Source organism: Sphaerodactylus townsendi, linkage group LG06, assembly GCF_021028975.2.
Source record: "Sphaerodactylus townsendi isolate TG3544 linkage group LG06, MPM_Stown_v2.3, whole genome shotgun sequence".
In the NCBI taxonomy this organism is placed as follows: Eukaryota; Metazoa; Chordata; class Lepidosauria; order Squamata; family Sphaerodactylidae; genus Sphaerodactylus; species Sphaerodactylus townsendi.
The window spans coordinates 78,666,860-78,685,516 of NC_059430.1; the positions used below are offsets into that span (position 1 = coordinate 78,666,860).

At 42.8% G+C, this 18,657-nt stretch overlaps 1 protein-coding gene across 1 annotated transcript in view; it reads right to left on the minus strand.

The window, feature by feature from the left end:
* Positions 1-18,346, minus strand: part of LOC125434360 (RNA helicase Mov10l1-like) — a 33,102-nt gene extending 14,756 nt beyond the window's left edge. Inside the window, exons 1-10 of the mRNA XM_048499630.1 lie at positions 18,336-18,346; positions 17,865-18,042; positions 17,125-17,192; positions 16,565-16,656; positions 15,628-15,686; positions 6,175-6,284; positions 5,642-5,735; positions 4,888-5,066; positions 4,096-4,242; positions 2,463-2,584 (exon numbers count right to left, since the gene is read on the minus strand). Of these exons, the coding sequence (XP_048355587.1) occupies positions 2,463-2,584; positions 4,096-4,242; positions 4,888-5,066; positions 5,642-5,735; positions 6,175-6,284; positions 15,628-15,686; positions 16,565-16,656; positions 17,125-17,192; positions 17,865-17,973 (980 nt within the window). The 5' untranslated portion in view covers positions 17,974-18,042; positions 18,336-18,346. The remainder of the gene's footprint in view (positions 1-2,462; positions 2,585-4,095; positions 4,243-4,887; positions 5,067-5,641; positions 5,736-6,174; positions 6,285-15,627; positions 15,687-16,564; positions 16,657-17,124; positions 17,193-17,864; positions 18,043-18,335) is intronic.
* Between the last annotated feature and the right edge of the window lie 311 nt (positions 18,347-18,657).

Genomic DNA, 18,657 nt, shown 5'->3' on the forward strand with positions numbered 1-18,657 from the left:
TCTTGTCCAAAGAAGCATTTATTCAGCAGCAGACACATAGCAAGCAATTGGCACTACCCACAATGTCTCTCCCTATCTTGCTAGAGAACAAAGCAGAAGACACACCCAGAGACAGGGTAATTACCCGACAGGTACTGTGGATGATAGACTGTTATAGCAGGGGCACCTCCGCTACAGAAAAGGCCACCCATTGCTAATTTTGGGGTCTACTTATACCCTGTTCAAAATACTGACTGGTTGTACCACAGTGAAGCAAAATGAATATGCACAATTACATGCTTTGAACATGTTGAAAGTGCCCCAGTGTGATTAAGACAGAGTAGACCCCCCTTCAGGCTTTATCTGGACTCCAGAAACTGTATGAGCTCACCAGGTGTATCTCTGGGTCTGTGTTCTCTCTAACATGCAACTGACCTTTAGAACTCATAAACTGGTCCTCCCTTGCTGTTTTCCAGCCAGGATTAAAGATACTTTTGTCTCCGAGAGAGACAGGCTGTAGTTTGATTTTTAGAAAGAAAAACACAGAAGATTCTAAAATGGCTGTGCTTTGGAAAACAGAAAAAGGCCTAGAAAATGCCAGCAAAGAGAAAAAAATGCTGGATTGTTTTTCATTTCTAGCACAGCTGAGTGACCTCTGCTCAGCCATGGACAGACTTTATCTGTAGACTTTAAAAAGTAGAACCGAACTGGCTCTGTTTCTCAAAAAGCAAAGAAGTTATTCAATTTTCCTCCACTTCCTGGGCTTTTCCGTTATACTTCCTGTTCCAAGAAAGCACCACCTTTGATCAATAATCAGATCTGGGGAGAAAAGTTTTGTTTCTAAAGATTCACGGCTTTGTAAAATTAAAATGAATTGATGCCATTGCTAATACAGTATTAGGAAAGCTTGGCTGTTTCAAAGTTGGAATTAGTATTTTTCCAGGTGATTATCCTTAGGAAATTTATGCAAGCAGGCATTTTTTTTGCTGATTTGTAAACTAGGGAGAAGAGATAAAGCCACAACAAAAACCCAAATAAAAACCGAGTTATAAAATCACCTGGGCAGGTCAAACCAAAACCCAAACTAAAATTCTTATTTCTGTTTCTCTTCTTACACATGGAGAAGGGACACTGTAGTCAGTAATCTCATATGGAAGTAACAAGATAATGCAAGTGATGCTATGGAACATGACAGAAAAACCTAGGAGTCCCTGGGATTTCTGTGGAAGAGGATTAAATTCTGTTGAAATGGAACAGTTATGATTGAGGAGAGGCAGTGGCTCCGTGTTAAACTATCTGTTTGGCAGAGTAAGGTCCCCTGATCAACCCGCAGCTTCTCCAGTTAAATGGATCAGAGAGGAGGTGATACCAAACACTTCTCCCTGAGATCCAGAAGAGCCACCACCAGTTGGAGTAAGCAATACTGACTTTGATGGACCATTCATTGTAAGGTAACTTCACGTGTGCTTTCAATGCACCATTTGAGGGGTGTGCTAAAACAGTGTCTATGCATTAATTTCCCCCCTAAATGCAAACCATTTAAAGGAATTTCAAGCTATACAGTATCATTCCAATCAAATCAACTTCTGCATAAATTTTTCCACAATCATATATTTTAGTTCACATATTTTTTGTTATTGGGGCATAAAATTAATACAGTAGTGGTGGAGGAAAGTGCTGTCAAGTCACAGCTACCTCATGGGGACTCCTTGGGGTTTTCAGGGCAAAAGACAAACAGAGGTGGTTTGCCATTGCCTGTCTCTGTGGAGCAGTCCTTGATTTCCTTGGTGGCCTCCCATCCAAGCACTAACTACAGTCAACCCTGCTTAGCTTCTGAGATCTAATAAAATTGGGCTAGCCTGAGTCATCCACGTGAGGGCAAAATGAACTCAGTGTACCTTTAAAAAAGCTTTTTACTAAATATAATTATTAAAAACATGCCGAATCAGCACTCATATTTATGGTATTTACCAATTTTCCAGAAAACCAGGGTTCTCTAAGTACACAAGTCCCTTTCTCCTTAATAAACAGAAAACCCTAGTGGTTGGCCAGGCACCACTTTGCTTTCTGTACTCCAGACAATTGTGTAAGGCAGTGAAGGGTCAAACAGCCCACTGAATGGAAGAACTTAATACTCTATTCTTTTCATTGAAAGTATGTTAAATTCGAACATTCCGCACTGCTGTGCAAAAACTACAGTAACTTATTTCTTTGTACACTTGACATATATTATCACTAGATATTGCAACATGTCATTTTTCTCATAACATTAAGAAATAATATGAGGAGGTGGTCCTATGGAGGCAGCAAAAGTTATAAAAGATATATGCTGTACCATTCAATTAAAAAGTATAACACAAGACACTGTGTCAGAAAGACAGTTGTGGGTAGTTTTGACTCTTTGGTTATCCTCTGTTTTGTGAAGAGTTGCATGTCCCAGATTTGTTCTAGGTTTTTCACCCAAATATGCATTCACCACATACCTTATTCCTATTTGGCAGAACATTCCAGCACTACTGCATGTGACAACAATTACCCTAAACCGAGATGCTTGCCAAATGTCTTCTCCGTCTTTGCAGTAAAGCTTTATTACATCATTCAGATACTGAAAGTAAGCACAAACAAGGAATGTGTTCTTCATTCTAAAGCTAATAAACACCAATGGCAAAATACCAACATTCCAAGTGTCATTTTAAAAATTGAAAAGCTATAGACCGCTTTCTATATTGGCAGCATACTTGATTTTAATTCCAATAACTAGAGGTACCATGAAAAAAAATTTAAGCTATTTTGACTGTGTTTCTGAGCAACAGAAATTATAAGAGGCTGCTGTTTGAAACCGATCCTCATTGCCTCATTTGCTCAAGATGTTCTATACAATGTCACAAGTGTGGCCTTTTGTTACATTTTTTGCTTGCACATTTGGCCCTACAGTTAGTGAGGAAAGATCATGTAAACTGGACTATCACTAACTTTCCTAAGCTTTATGCTGAAGCGAAGTGTTGACTCCAGTTTTAAGAGTTAATAGAACTACAACTAAATAATATACTGGATACCAGGTAAATCCCCAGATCCTATCAGCACACATTCTTTGGGAGTTCTGTGCTCACAATTTAACTCTCAGGCACATGGGGCCGCAATTCAGAATGAGACCATGGCTTACTGTGGAGGCTGCTCAAAGTGCTGCCTGTGATATTTTTTTAATGTGAAATGGCTCTGAGGAACTTTCGCCCTATTGCAGAAACTTTTGCACAGCCCATCAGTATAAGTATGTTTCCCTGACTGAGCAAACAGTAGATCCCCGGGACTGTTTTGGGACATGGAAATGGCACAGCAGGAATGCTTAAGGCCCCTCTCCCCATATGCCCCAGTCCTGACCTGTGCCAGGCTCCCATTCACCTAAGAACCAAGTTTTAAGTACAGCACTTCCATAGCATGGCTGCTGAAAGGACCCTGAGATGGACCTGGAAACAATGTATCATGCTTGGCCATCAGTCCTATTTTTCTACAAGTTTCAACTCTCAAGTATATTTATTTCTTCCACAAAGTTTTCAGCTCTGGAGCCTCCAATCTCAGCAAGACGTACAATAACTACAGTCTTAGCTTTTCTATTCAGTCACCCTCTATGCAGAAACAGGCCAGCTGTCCAGGAATAATTTATCTGCATAAGTGAGATCCACAGTCAGAAGGAGTGCTACAACTATTTATTTATTTATTGACCTATTCAAAGTGGTTTTGAGCTGGCTGAGTTCGTCAGAAAGCCAAGCACTAAATATTACAAATAAAGGCAAAAGAATCAACACGGGGGAATTCAGTTCACAAACTTTACATAAATTTCAGCACCAAAGATGTCATGGAACTGTATTACCTTGGTCTATGACACTTGTACTGCCTTCTGCCCCCCAGACTGACTTGAGGAGATCTGATTGGCTGGCCTTTCATCAATGACAAATCACTCAGAGTAAAAGTTGTTTTAAAAATGATAAAAACCTTAAATGTTTGTTCATGTTAACATGCAAATGCTTAATTTGTACAGGAAAGTGCAAAGAAGAGAAGCTGATGAAGAAACTATACAATTATATAGAATAAAGCTGAACAAAACAAGTTCAGCTTTACCTGTTCATTTCTGCTGGATGCATTCACTCTGACCATAGTTCCGGGCTTTAACAAGTTGCTATCATGAAGTCGTAAACAAATCAGATCTGTCGCACTGTTTGATGGTGCACAAACTAGGATTCGGCTGTATGGTACATTGTAATGCACCTAAAATTTTAAAGGGGAAAAGCTGCACAACATGTTTTTCTACAGTTGTCCCATTTATTGGGATATTCACAATAAACAGTAACACCTTTGTAAACAAAACAAGATCTGGTACACAAGTTTTCTGCGTTATTATAAGAAAAGTATCTGCCCTTTAAAACAAATAACCTACATTCAAAATATTATTTCCCATTCAACATCCACTTAGAATATCTCTGGGGAAAGGACTGGAGCTACTGCTGGTCCATATAAGCATAACATTTTTTGAACAACCTTTTTATCTATCAACTATAGTTACAAAAACTATAATTCTCAGATGGCTGATTCTGATCTACAATGGAATGCTTTCTAGCAACACAACTTCTTAAGCAAAGAGCTGGTTTTCTTAATAGCAGTAGTGTTTAGACCAAAATTACTGCAATTATCTTAGGATAGACAACACAAATGACAAACCCTATTTTTAATTCATAAAATCCCCTATTGCAGACATAGTCTTAGGTTTGCTGACCCCCCCAACTTTTAAAATAAAAAATGGAATTAATTAGTAACTATGATTAGATTATGACTGAATGAATTAAAAGTTATGATTTAATAAGTCTTGTATTAAATTTTACAGCAGCAAGTCCCAGTTACACCATTCATCCTTACCTGTAAAACTGCTTCAATTACTGTTACAGTTTTGCCAGTTCCAGGAGGCCCAAAAATAATATAAGGCATGGGGCGACATTCACCACTAAGTATTCTTTTCACTGCTATTTTCTGATGTTCATTCAGAAAAGGATTGAAGAAGTCACTGTTTCCTAGCTGAGAATTCGCAGTGCCATTCACTGTATTAAAATGACTTAGGTTTAAAACGTTAACTCGCCTTTGATTTTTCTAGACCCACATAATAGTAAACAAGATACTCATCCCACCCAATACAATATAAATCAGACTGCTTAACAAGTCAGCAATACCAACAACACACCCAAATACCAACTACAAAACGCTGTCAGTAATTAAGCAGTGAGAAATCGGAAATATTTTCTTTTTAACAAAAGAAACTCCCACAGCACAATCTATAGTTAATTTTTTTTACTGCACCCTTCCTCCAAGAAGCTCATGACTGTGTATATGGACTTTCCCTCTTCCAATCTGTCTTCACGGTATCCTTAAAAAATTATTTTAGGCTGAGAATGAATGGCCTAAGGTCACTGTGCTTCATGATTAAGTGAATGTTTGAGCCTGGGTCTCCCTAGTACCTCTACCCAGTACCAAACACTCTCCCTAGTATTCTAGAGATTACAATATACCTAGCTTTAAAAATCATGCAACAAAAAATATAGAACAGCTTATAAAGCACGTAGAACATGTTACCTAATATTTAGAAAACAAAAGCAAGCATTAAATTATATCCGCTTACTTGTCTGTGTGGCAACAGTAGCCATGCTAGTCACAAATGCTACCTTGTCCTTCTTTAGAAACTTTTGTTTGTTATCGTTTACTTCCTTCTTAGGCTGAAAACAGAACAGGGAAAATGCAATAACCATTAACATTTGCCATATTAAAACAGTAACTACTGATAAAGTTTAAAGTTTTGCTGTAAGAGTAATGGCTTCACAACTATATGTAGAGCTTATTACATGTGCACATTCTGAAGAGCCTTCAAACTGCTTTCCATATACAATGCTGGTTGAAAAGAATATGAAGACAGAGAAGCACTGGGGTTTGTTTTTTCTTACACTGAAAAGGTTCGTTGAGTTGCTAAATGAAAGCATTCTTCAAGATCTGAACACTAAACTTCCTCAGAGTTTGCTCCAGCTGATTATATAACACAGCACTGAAGTTTTTCAATATTAGCAAGAAACTCTATTCAAGACTTTGGTGCTGACCATTTGACACTCAAAACAGTATGCCACTAAGTGCAAAACCAACAATAAATACACTGGGGTTTACCTCAACTTCTTGTGCGACACTCTGTTTTTCAGCACTGTCAGTAAACTCTGAATCACTCCACTGCTTGACAACTTGAGGAGATTGCACTGCAAGACTGTCTGGAAATAAAACTTCAGGCAGGGCAATAGAATAGTGTGTTATTCAGGCAGGCCGATAGGATCGTGTATTATTCTGAACTGGAGCTGCATCTTTAATAGCAATGAACGTTATCAAAGCAGACCCCCCCCCCCCCGTTAATCTTAAAAAGATCAATCTGTGCATTTCTGGCTGAACTAGCACAGAAACATATAGAAAGACTAGCCATGCTAGTACATACATAGGAATCATTTCAGACAAACTTCTCATCAAGTGAAAAAAATGTTGGAGGTGGGGTGGGAAAAAGATGCTTTATGCCAGATTTACAGGAGTTCTATTCATGAGTTGCAGTGAACCCATGTATAGTGTACGCTTGATTTTTATTTATACATGAGCTGCTTAATTTCCATGTTATAAGAACATAAGAACATAAGAACATAAGAACAAGCCAGCTGGATCAGACCAAAGTCCATCTAGTCCAGCTCTCTGCTACTCGCAGTGGCCCACCAGGTGCCTTTGGGAGCTCACATGCAGGAGGTGAATGCAATGGCTGCCTTCATCATGGCTAAGGTTGCTCCCGAAAGCACCTTGGGACTGTTAAGGCATTTTGCAATCTCAGATCCAAAGAAGAGGGATCAAGATTGGTAGCCATAAATCGACTTCTCCTCCCATAAATCTGTCCAAGCCCCTCTTTTAAAGCCATATCCCAGGTTAGTGGCCATCACCACCCTCCTCTGTGGCAGCATATTATTCCAAACACCAATCACACGTTGGCGTGAAGAAGTGTTTCCTTTTATTAGTCCTAATTCTTCCCCCCAGCATTTTCAATGAATGCCCCCTGGTTCTAGTATTGTAAGAGAGAAAAATTTCTCTGTCAACATTTTCTACCCCATGCATAATTTTGTAGACTTCAATCATATCCCCTCAGCTGGCTCCTCTCTCCAAAACTAAAGCAGTCAGCCAAACGCTGCAGCCTCTCCTCATAGGGAAGGTGCTCCAGTCCCTCAATCATCCTTGTTGCCCTTCTCTGCAATCTCTTTTCTATCTCCTCAATATCCTTTTTTTTGAGATGCGGCCACTCAGAACTGGACATACAGTACTCCAAGTGCGGAATTCGCATCTACCTGCTTTTATATAAGGGCATGACAATCTTTGCAGTTTTATTATCAATTCCTTTTCTAATGATCCCTGGAAGCATAGAGTTTTTGGTTTCTTTTTCACAGCTGCTATGCATTGAGTTGACATTCCCATGGAACTACTTCCAACTAAGATGCCTAAATCCCTTTCCCTGGTCTGTGACTGATAGCACTGACCCCTGTAAGCAGTGTTAATGTGAAGTTTGGATTTTTTTTTGCCCTAAGTGTGCATCAATACTCTTTACATTTTGCTACATTGAACTGCATTTTGCCATTTCTGGAGCCCACTCACCTAATTTATCAAGGTCCGCTTTGGAGCTCTTTCGCAGAATCCTTTTGTGGTTCTCCACCAAACTCTACATAATTTGGTATCATCTGCAAACTTGGCCACCACGCTACCCACCCCTACTTCCAGGTCATTTATGAATAGGTTAAAGAGCACTGGTCCCAAAACTTAGATCGCTGGGGACACACCACTCCCGACATCTCTCCATTGTGAGAACTTCCCATTTACACCCACTCTTTGTTTCCTGTTTCTCCAATCCAGTTTTTTAATCCATAGGAGGACTTCCCCTCTTATTCCTTCATTTGCTGAGTTTTCTCAACAGTCTCTGGTGAGGAACTTTGTCAAGAAGCCTTTTGGAAATCCAAGTAGACAATGTCCACCGGTTCACCCCCCTTGTCCAGCATGCCTGTTTACACCCTTTCAAAGAAACTCTAGTAAGTTTGTGTAAGACAGGATTTGCCTCTCGCAAAAGCCACATGCTGGGACTCTTTTCTCAGCAGGTCTTGCTTTTCTACATGTTTTATAATTTTATCTTTAATGATAGATTCTACTAATTTTACCAGGAACAGATGTCAAACTGACTGGCCTGTAATTCTGCCCGGGTCCCCCCCTCTGTGATCCTTTCTTAAAGATTGGTGTGACACTGGCCATCTTCCAGTCTTCAGGGATGGAGCCTGATTTCAGGGATAAGTTGCATATTAAAGTGAGATGATCAGCAATTTCATGCTTGAGCTCTTTAAGAACTCTCTGGGTGAAATGCAATCTGGAGCCAGGGGATTTGGTAACATTGTTCTAGTTTATCAATGGCTGCCAGAACTTCTTCCTTGTCTATCACTATCTTCTCGCTTAGTTCCCTCGGATTCGCCTCCCAAGAAGCTTGGTTCGGGTGCCAGGAATGTTCCTCACCTCCTCTTCTTGGGTGAAGACAGATGCAAAGAATTCATTCAGCTTCTCTGCAATCCTCCCCTGCCATCTTTTTTAGCACACCCTTTGTTTCGCTTTGTCATCTAACTTGGGCCTACCGCTTTGCCATTGCTGGCTTCCTGGTTTTGACGTACTTGAAGAACTTTGTTTGTTGCTGGTCAATTAGCCCGATAAGCTTCTGCAGCCATCGCTGCCTTTCCTTCATAATCCTTTTTTGCCTCCCTTTACAGCTGCTAACTTGCTTCTCTTTTGCCACTCATTTGTGTTCCCTCTCATATTCTTCATCAGCCAAACTGGACTTCCATTTTCTAAAAGACATTTTTCTTTTTTTTCTGATAATTTCCTCAACCTCTCTTGTTAACCATGTTTTTTTGTGGCTTTCTTTTGGACTGGGTGCTGCCTTTTCTAACCTGTAGAACACATTCCAGCTGAGCTTTTATTACTGTGTTTTTAAATAACCTCCGAGCATCCTGGACAGTTTTGACTCTCTTGATTTTCCCTTTCAGCTTCCCAAGCACTATCCCCTCATCTTTGAGAAATTTCCCTTTCTGGAAGGCGAATGTAACTACATTAGTAGTTGCCACTTGTTTTGCATGCTGGGAGATACTGAATCTGACTTAGCATTGTGAGTCGCATGTGTCTCTATCGGCTCCAACAACACTGACTTCCTGCACCAGGTCCTGGGTCCCACATAGAATTAGATCTAGGATCACCTCTCCTGGTTGGTTTTTTTCCACAACCATCTTTGCTCTAAACCACAGTCATTTAGCATATCCAGGAATGCTCTCTCTCACTTACCTATGACCTTGAACATGCATTTTTTCCAGTTTATATGGGGGGATAGTTAAAATCACCCATTACCACTACATTTTGTTTTTGTTGGCCTCACTAATTTCTTTTTTCCATCTCCAGAATCCTCTTGTGCACTCCTTGGTCAGGAGGATCGATAATATATTCCTAATATTAAACTGTCCTTTCACACCTGGTATTGATATCCACAGTGATTCTGTAGGGGAACCAGCTTCCCCTTGCATTGTCTGGCTTTTATGTGATACTATGCTCTCTTTTGGATGTAAAGGGCAACGCTCCACCCCCAATGCGCCCTGTCCTATCCCTTCCTATAGAACAGCCTGTAGCCTGGTATATAACAGTATCCCACTGGTTCTCCTCATTCCACCATGTCTCTGTAATGCCCACTATATCAAAGTCCCTCTTCAAAACTCTGTACTCTTAGCTCCCCATTTTAGGTCAGATATGCTTCTACTATTAGCATAGAGACACCTGTATAAATTCTGTCTCCTGTCCTTTTTTTTTTAACCTGGAATTTATGTGCTTTACCCTCCAAGTCTTTTGCAGACACTATCCCTTGTCACATGCACATTGCTATGTTCCCTCGCCATGTATGTGGTTGATTTAGAAAAACCTCCCTCTCTGTCTCCGCATCCCCATAGATACTGTATTCCGAACCGAAGTCCACCTCAGCTCCTGGTCGGCTTTCCCCAGTGATCAGTTTAAAAGCTGTTCTGCCACCTTTTTTTAATGTTGAGCGCCAGCAGCCTGGTTCCTCTCTTGGTTAAGATGAAGCCCATCCCGCTTTTGTACAGGCCTACCTTGTCCCAAAAAAGGTTCCCCAGTTCCTGACACAAATCCTGAAACCCTCTGCCTTACACCAATCTTCTTCTCATCCACGACATTGAGATCCCTGTATCTCCGCTTTGCCCACTAGCTCGGGCCTTTCTGCGCTGTGGAACGGGTAGCATTTCTGAGAATGCCACCTTGGAGGTCCTGGACTTCAACCTGTTTCCTAGCAGCCTAAATTTAGCTTCCAGAACCTCCCGGCTACATTTCCCAATGTCGTTGGTGCCAATGTGGACCACAACTGCTGACTCCACCCCAGCACTGTCTAAAAGCCTATCTAGACGAAGCGTGACATCCGCAACCTTCGCACCAGGCAGGCAAGTCACCATGCGGTCATCACGCCTCTCACAAACCCAACTCTCTACATTTCTAATGATCGAATCACCCACTACAAGGAGCCCCCCACCTCCCCGAGGGGTATCCTCGGTGCGATATATTCACATGTACAGCACTGGAACTGAACATTTAGGTTTTCCTTACAAACAGATGTACGGACATAGATACAGTCTGCATATGTGTTCACTAAAACAGCTAGTATTTGCAACAGACATGGTATCAGGGACATTTAGATATTAGCCCACTTGGAAAATTGGCTTTGATGAGTATAGAAAGAAGTTTTATATACAGTTTTGGATAAAAAGAACAATGTTGCACTGACCTGTTACTGTTGTTCGTCGAGTGATCTTCTGTGCATGCACACATAGGTCTGCGCACGTGCAGCCTGCCATGGTTGAAGACTATCAAGCTTCTTATAAGGCTCTAGAGCTTTCTCAAATGCTCCCCCTCCCCTCCAAGGCAGGAAGAGTTCCCACCCAGAAGTCATGAGGTACAAAGGGGAGGGGAGAGCATTCCCCTCAGTTCTCCATTCACCGCTGTGGAACTGCAACCACTATGCCAGAGGGAGCACACAAAGCAGACCACAGAGGGGAAGGAGGGAGGGATGTGCGCCTGCACAGAAGACCGCTAGATGAACAACAGTTACAGGTGTAAGGGTCTGTTACTCCAGTCAATAACAAGTCTTGAGAACGGTTCAAGAGCTTTATTAGAACTGTGTCAGCCCAACAGCCAGATAGCTGAAACTGGGGTTTGGCTCTCTGGCTCCCGGTATATACCTGTAGGTTAGTTTGACTCAACCCAGAATCCCCCCACCCTCGCATTCCCATAATATCAGCACGTGAAAGGACAGTGAGAAAAACACATTGTTTTTGGGCCAGGCAGTTTGCTCCCTCAGGAAGGCAGATAAGGAGAAACAGTTAAGCACTATTGAGCTAGTTCAGGGGTCGGCAACCTTTACCACCCAAAGAGACATTTGGACCCGTTTTCCACGGCACCAAATATCTACCGAGCCGGAGAGGTTCAGCCCCTGAACTCACCTTTCCTTCCAGCGCTAGGAGGCGGAGGCGCCGGGCAGGGAAACCCCCTCTGCCCGACAGAGGGGGGATGGCGGCTGCGGCCTGCCTGGTGCTGCCACCTTTCGCGCTGCAGGAGGCAGTGGCGCCAGGCAGGGAAACCCCCTCTGCCCGACGAAGCAGGCAGCCGCCTGCTCCATGGGCAGAGGGGGGGGATGGCGGCTGCAGCCTGCCCAGTGCCGCTGCCTCTTGTGCTACAGGAGGCAGCAGTGCCAGGCAGGGAAACCCCCTCTACCCGACGGAGCAGGCATCTCCCTGGTCCGTTGGGCAGAGGGGGATGGCAGCTGCTCTGGAGAGACACGCCCACGCTACCCTCTGACCTCCAGGGATCGGAGAGCAGTGTGGGCATGTCCCTCCAGCTCTCCAGAGCAGCACTGCAAGGAGAGGTGAGTGGAGGGGACGTGAAAAGAAGCACCCACACGCACGGAGCTGCCTCCAATTCTGCCCCTCCACTCACCTTTCCTTCCAGAGCTGCTCTGGAGGGACACACCCACACTACCCTCCGACCTCCAGGCAACATGGAGCCGCAGTATAAGGCTGAAAGAGCCACAGGTTGCAGATCCCTGAGCTAGTTACTTGCAAGAAATAAAAGGCTCCATGGCCTTGGGAAATGATAATAGCTGGGCCTTCTGCACCAAGGCTGTGTACATGCGAACTGCCAGGCCAAGCATGGCACAGACCTGAGAATAGGTAAGCACAATGTTGCTCTTATTCAGCGTGGTCTTTTGTGCAGACCCATATGGGAGAGTAGCAAGCGAAAATCCAATAAGGGGGTGAGGTGAGGCTGCAAAAAAGGTTCAGTCTGACACAGGAAGCCAGAAAAAAAGACTGAAATGGTTGTATTTTATTTAAACAAGCTTTGCCACACAGCTGTCCGCATAGTAGAATCATGTCTGAAAGCAATGTCCATAGTGTAATGGTGAACAAATACCACAGAGGAGGCCCTTATAGCTGCTTTGCAGATATCAGCGATGTCAACTCTGATCAGAAAAGCAGCTGATACAGACTGGGCTCTAGTGGAATGTGACCGAACTCTGATGGGGCAATCCACCCATGCCAAGGCATATGCTTTTAATATAGCCTTGGTAATTCAGTGTGCAATGGTCTGACATGACACCTTGTATCCCTTGATGACCCTGAAAAATAAATAATTCAATTATTGCCCTTTTTGAAAGGTCTGTTCCTGTTCAAATAGAGAAGCAAAGCTCAAGGTCTATCGAGTGCAGCACCCTTTCCCACTCTGTGGAGGGATTAAGATGGAACACAGGGAGGACAATGTCCTGGGACATGTGGAAGGGGAAGCTACTTTAGGAAGGTATGTCAAACTGGGATGAAGGACAATTCTACGCAGATGAAATTTCAAAAATGGGGGGTCACACAGCAGGGCCTGCAGGTTGACATGATTGCCACCAAAACCGCCACTTTGTATGATTGCATATCCAATGCTGATGTGACCAGGGTTGCCCACGACCTGAGTCAGCACTAGGAAAAGGCTCAATTGGGGAAAGGGCTGCATAACCTGTGGGTAGAAATTAGAAAGGCCCTTAAGAAATCTGCAACAAGAGGGGTTGGAAAACAAGGTAGAGGAGTTGATCCCAACATGAACAGCTGAAATAGCTACTAAATGGAGTTTAACAGATGAGTTAGATAACTGCAAGTATTTTAATAACAGTAAATAATTGAATTCAGCAGGCATGGAGCAGGAAACAGGGTCTATCCCCTGAGAACTAGCCCAATCAGAGAAATGGTACCTCTTAGCTTCATAGGACCTCCTAGTGGAGGATTTCTTAGAAGAAAACAGGACGTTTTTAACCCTCTCAGACCATGCGGCCAGGGGCTGATAAGAAAGGCTGCCAGATGCAGGGAAGTTATACTGCTGCAGCGCGAGGGACCCATCAGCAAGAGGTCCTCAGCTGGAGGGAAATGTGTACTGTCCCTCTGGACAACTTGTCCAACAGAGGAAACCATGGTCATCTGAGCCAGTAGGGAGCAATCAGTATACCTGAAGCCTGTCAGAGTGGAGTTGAGTAATTGTATTGGTTACAAGGGGCTGGGGGGGGGGGGGGGGTACAGGAAAGCACCTGTCCATTGAAACTGGAAAATGTCTCCCCTGGACTGAGACCAATCTGGGAGCAACAGATAGGAAGTCTCTTGTTGAGGCAAGAAGTGAACACACTGATGGACGGATGTGCCCCACTTTGCAAGAACAGGATTTAGAAAGAATGGATTTAAGTCCAATTTGTGTTGCAGGGCATCTACTAACACATTGGGTTATGGATGCAGCATGCAACACGTCCACTATCGGGTCCTTGCGCCCAGGTTGCTGAGTATTGATGGAAAGACCCAGAACATTAGCCATGCGGATAAGAAAACATATGGTCTGGGGAAGGGCTGAAGGCAGTCCGAGTCTGGCGCTCAGTCCGAGAGGCAGTCTGGTGCTGAGTCTGAGAGTTAGAGGACCCCGTAAAACTGGAGTGACATGACAAGGAAGAATGGTTGTGATGTGAAGAAGTCTGCTGAGTGGCAATTAGTCTGTCCCAAGAATGAGACTCAACCAACATAACATCATCGTTGGAAAGTCTGTGGGATGGTGCACAGGAGGTTGCAAGCATGGCTGAAGACGCAATGGGCTTAGTGGAGAAACCTCTGCACTGAACCCTGGATGCCTGATTCTTGGCACTGATAGTGCTCAGGGTGGAGGAGTGCCCAGGATCAGAATGGAGAGAAGAAGTAATTGCCAGCAGAACAGGTAAGACCAGGTATGTACAGGAGGTTCTTGAAGGAAAGATTAACCCCTACTGGTGCAGAGGCCAGAGACAGTGGAAAAAAATCTGACAATATGGATGCTAGCCATGTTGAGCTGATGAGCCCGGTCGACTGTGACGAAGGGAACCTCTGTGCCAAGTGCAGCCACTCTCCGTTCTCTTCAACAGCGAAGAGGAGGACGAGGGGGATCGCTGCCAATATCATTTGGAAAAGCCAAGTGGTGATCTCTCCACGGGCACCAACTGTTTAGCTGAAGCTGTAGCCAAAGGTGGGGTTCCCTCAGGAAGGGATGCAGAAGACTTTGATGGCTTCAATGACTGCATCACCTTAGCACTTGGATCAGAGGCTAAAGAAAGTTCATAAAAGGCTGCCTTCAATCAAGATGACTTCACCATCCTGGCCTGAGGTGTGAGGGAGGCAGAGGGCTTGCAGGAAGCAGGAACATGCCCTTCTGATCAGAGAAGACAATTGGAGTGATTGTCATTTTTTGCCATCTTGGCACCACAAGTGGAACCCTTTTTTAGAAGAACTCTTCCGGACTCCATGATGGAAAAGCAAGTCAGAAATAGAACACTGACCTAATGAGCAGCACAGTTAGACATGTCCTCAAGTCGCAGAAAGAGAACTGAGTGGAATGCTTGCCCCTGCCCGGTACCTTGTGACTTCTGTGCAGGAAGATTTCCTCTGAATCTAAGGGGACAGGGTGGGGTGGGGGAACATTTGGGAGAGCTCCAGAGCCTTCTAAGAAGCTTGACAGTTTTCAATTGTGGCAGCCCTGTGCATGCGCAGACCCATGTAAGTCTGCACAGAAGATCACACTGAGGAAGGGCAGGCTATGTCTTACATATAGCATAATATCTAATTCCCCTCAAATTGTATCTCTCTATACTAAACAGAACAGTAAGCATCCCTGCCACTCTATAATAATGTCAACAAGAATTTCAAGATTTAGTCCAAACCATACAGGATCATAACCACATTATTATAGGATCAAATCATACAGGATCATTATTCATCAAAATGTTGAAGATATCCCCTTCCAGAGCAGTGCTGAATAAATTCCCTTCTCCCATCTAAGTTGATTAGCTCTATAGAGTTGACACTTAAAGAGTGGGGAATGGGGTAGCCTTAGGCAGAAGTAGTTTCAAGCAGCCTCCATATGGGGACTGTTTAGTATAGGCTGGGTCTTCCATTCATTAGAGGGGAAGACATACTTTACCCTTTTCGTGCAGATGGATGGCTTGTTCCACTGAAAAATGGCACCTCCTGAAAGTAGTCCTATCAAAAGATCAGAAGCCAAAATTAATGTTTCCAGAACTCACAATGGAGTGCACAATCAATGTATTTGAGCTACTGCTGTATTTACAAAGTCACACAAACACCTTAAGCCAGAACTTTCCTTTCAACTGTAGCAGCTAAAAACAATTATACAATGTATTGTCCAACATTTCTTTAAGGATGGAAAAAAACTGTTATGTTTAAAAGGTTTTCTAAATTAGGATGATCTCATTTTTACTGAAGATTTGTCATCTTTATGTACAATGTTGCTAGTCTATTAACAAGAACAAGGCCCTTAAGCTGATACTGCTCTGCACATGGAAGCCTCAGGAGCCATGCATTACTTTTTCCAGAAACACCACATCTGTTCCTCCTACTCACAAAGAGACACTAGAACCATGGTGGCGAACCTATGGCACTCCAGATGTTCATGGACTACAATTCCCATCAGCCCCTGGCAGCATGGCCAATTGGCCATGCTGCCAGGGGCTGATGGGAATTGTAGTCCATGAACATCTGGGGGGCCATGTTTATCTGGTATCGATTCGCTCCATCTGCACTAGAGCACAGGTGTCAAACTCGCGGCCCTCCAGATGTTATGCACTACAGTTCCCATCATCCCCTGCCAGCATCATGCTGACAGGGGCTGATGGGAACTGTAGTGCACAACATCTGGAGGGCCGCAAGTTTGACACCTGTGCACTAGAGTGACACACACAAGACAACCTAAAGATGGGTCATCTATTTTTTCCTCTGCATAAAAACCATTACCATGAATACAAATGGAGGATTCAGAATGAACGTCCCCAAATCTTCTGAACTGGATATATTTGTACCACACAGCATTCTGCATTCATTGCAAAGTTGACGGTGCATACCTACTAACAGCAAACTCCACATCCATGGGTTCACCATTATAAGCCTGCTCAAACTCTTGGTTAAGGTTTAGAGTAACTTCGTCTTCATGAATCTAGATGTAAGAGGAGGAAGGCAGAGCTTGAACTTTGGACTTTCTAAAACTATTATATGTTCATTAAAATATGTTTCTATACATGAACTTCAACAGAAGCATTTAATTCTGGAAATTGACAGAACCCAGAAACAGAGACCTCTTAATGAAATTAATTCTAAAGAAAAAGGGGCTACCTGCAAAATCTCAAGATGATCATTTTTGGAATTTATTTTCCATCACACCCTTAAACCCAGTATAGTGTTCTGATTAGAGTGACAGACTAGGATCTCACAGACCCAGGTTCAAATGCCCACTCAGCAATGGAAGCTTGCTGGGTGACCTTGAGACAGTCACATGTTCTTAGTCTAACAAACTTCACGGAGTTGCTGTCTATATAAAATGGAGGAGAGTAGAACAATGTAAACTACGTGGGTAATCAATGGGGAGAAAGGCAGGGCATGAATAAACAAAGCAAAATCAGCTTACCTCAACGACACATGCAATATAACATACTTGCTCCAAGTAATCACTGGTCTTCAATATCACTTTGTCACCTAATTTAGAACACACACGTGAAACCTTTCCCTCTTTTTACAACTTAAAGCAAATCTTAACAAAGTAAAGTTCTGTTTTTCAGGGCTTCAGTTATTGCTTTAAATCCAGCGTTAGATGAATCTTTTCATCCAGCTGGTGTTTTCCTGAATTGATCAATCACTGTTGCTCTATGGATACTATGTAGTGATTTTGAGATCTTTTGGAAAAAGTAGGATATAACTTTTAAAAATAAAAATTAATGCTAAAAAATTATCAGCATGTTCCTGTCATCTCCCATAAAAATACTCTAAGAAATAGTTTGATCTACGGCTTCAGAACCCTTCCAATAGGTCTGGATTTCAAAGAATAAAATCTCTTGACAGCCTAAAATGGCAATTTTAACATCTTTAAGCTATTTTGTGAAATAAAGACTACAGTCACGTGTGTACACTTGGGATGCTTAATACAAACAGATTCCATTTAAGAGAGACATGGGTTAAGATTTTGTTTTAAGCCCTACTATATTTCAGACTGGAAAAGAAAAAGCTATTTTATAATAATGAAGTATAGTTGGTATCAGCTGCCAATAATGTTAATGTGGCTAGAATACTACTCTGCTAACTGCAATATTAACAGTACATTACAATATGTATTATTGTACAATATGCATTGCAATATACAAAAAGGCATACCTGTGATTAAAGGAGGGCGACCCTCTGTGACCCCAGGCACATCAAGAACCAGGAAGTTCCCATTCCTTTTCAAAGAGACTCCACTCAAGGCAAAATCCTTCATTTCCATCTCTTCATGGATTTCCTCAAGCCACAGCAGAGTAGAAAAAAATGCTTTATAGTTAGCTAGATGGAGGCCCTGAAATGAATTAATTTTATAGCACAGTTTAGATTGGATAACCTCCAGAATTCACAACACACTTTAAGACTCACTGCAGAAGTACTGCATTTCTGTTTCAAATAACTCATAATGTACAAATTGTAAATTAGCCTTAAAAAGTAGCTATAGTACTTCCACAATGCAACAGATAGGTAGTAACAACCAGCAAGGATTTGTAGAGGACATCTAATTTCCTCCTTCCTCAATCTTTTACGGAAGGGACAACACCAATAGCCTCTCCTTTTCCTGCTCCCTCCCAACAATTATTTTACCAACTGAGCTTCTGTGGCAGATTGTCAACCTGGGTGTCTTAGATCCCAGCCTGAAACTTTAACCACCCCATAACAGTGGCATTTGTGGGGTGGCTGCTGTGGAACAGCAGCAAGCAACCAGACCTTGGTGAATCATTCACATCGCATATATCAAGCTGCCTGATAGTAGCCACCTGGTGTGGTTCAATGCATTCCTTGTCAAAGGTGAAAACAGCCCTAGAAAGAACACTGCCTGTCTTCTGCCTTTTACTGGCAAAAATCAAGACGTGAAGGCTAGAAATATTATTGCAGCTGCCTACGAACTGCCATAATATCTACAGAA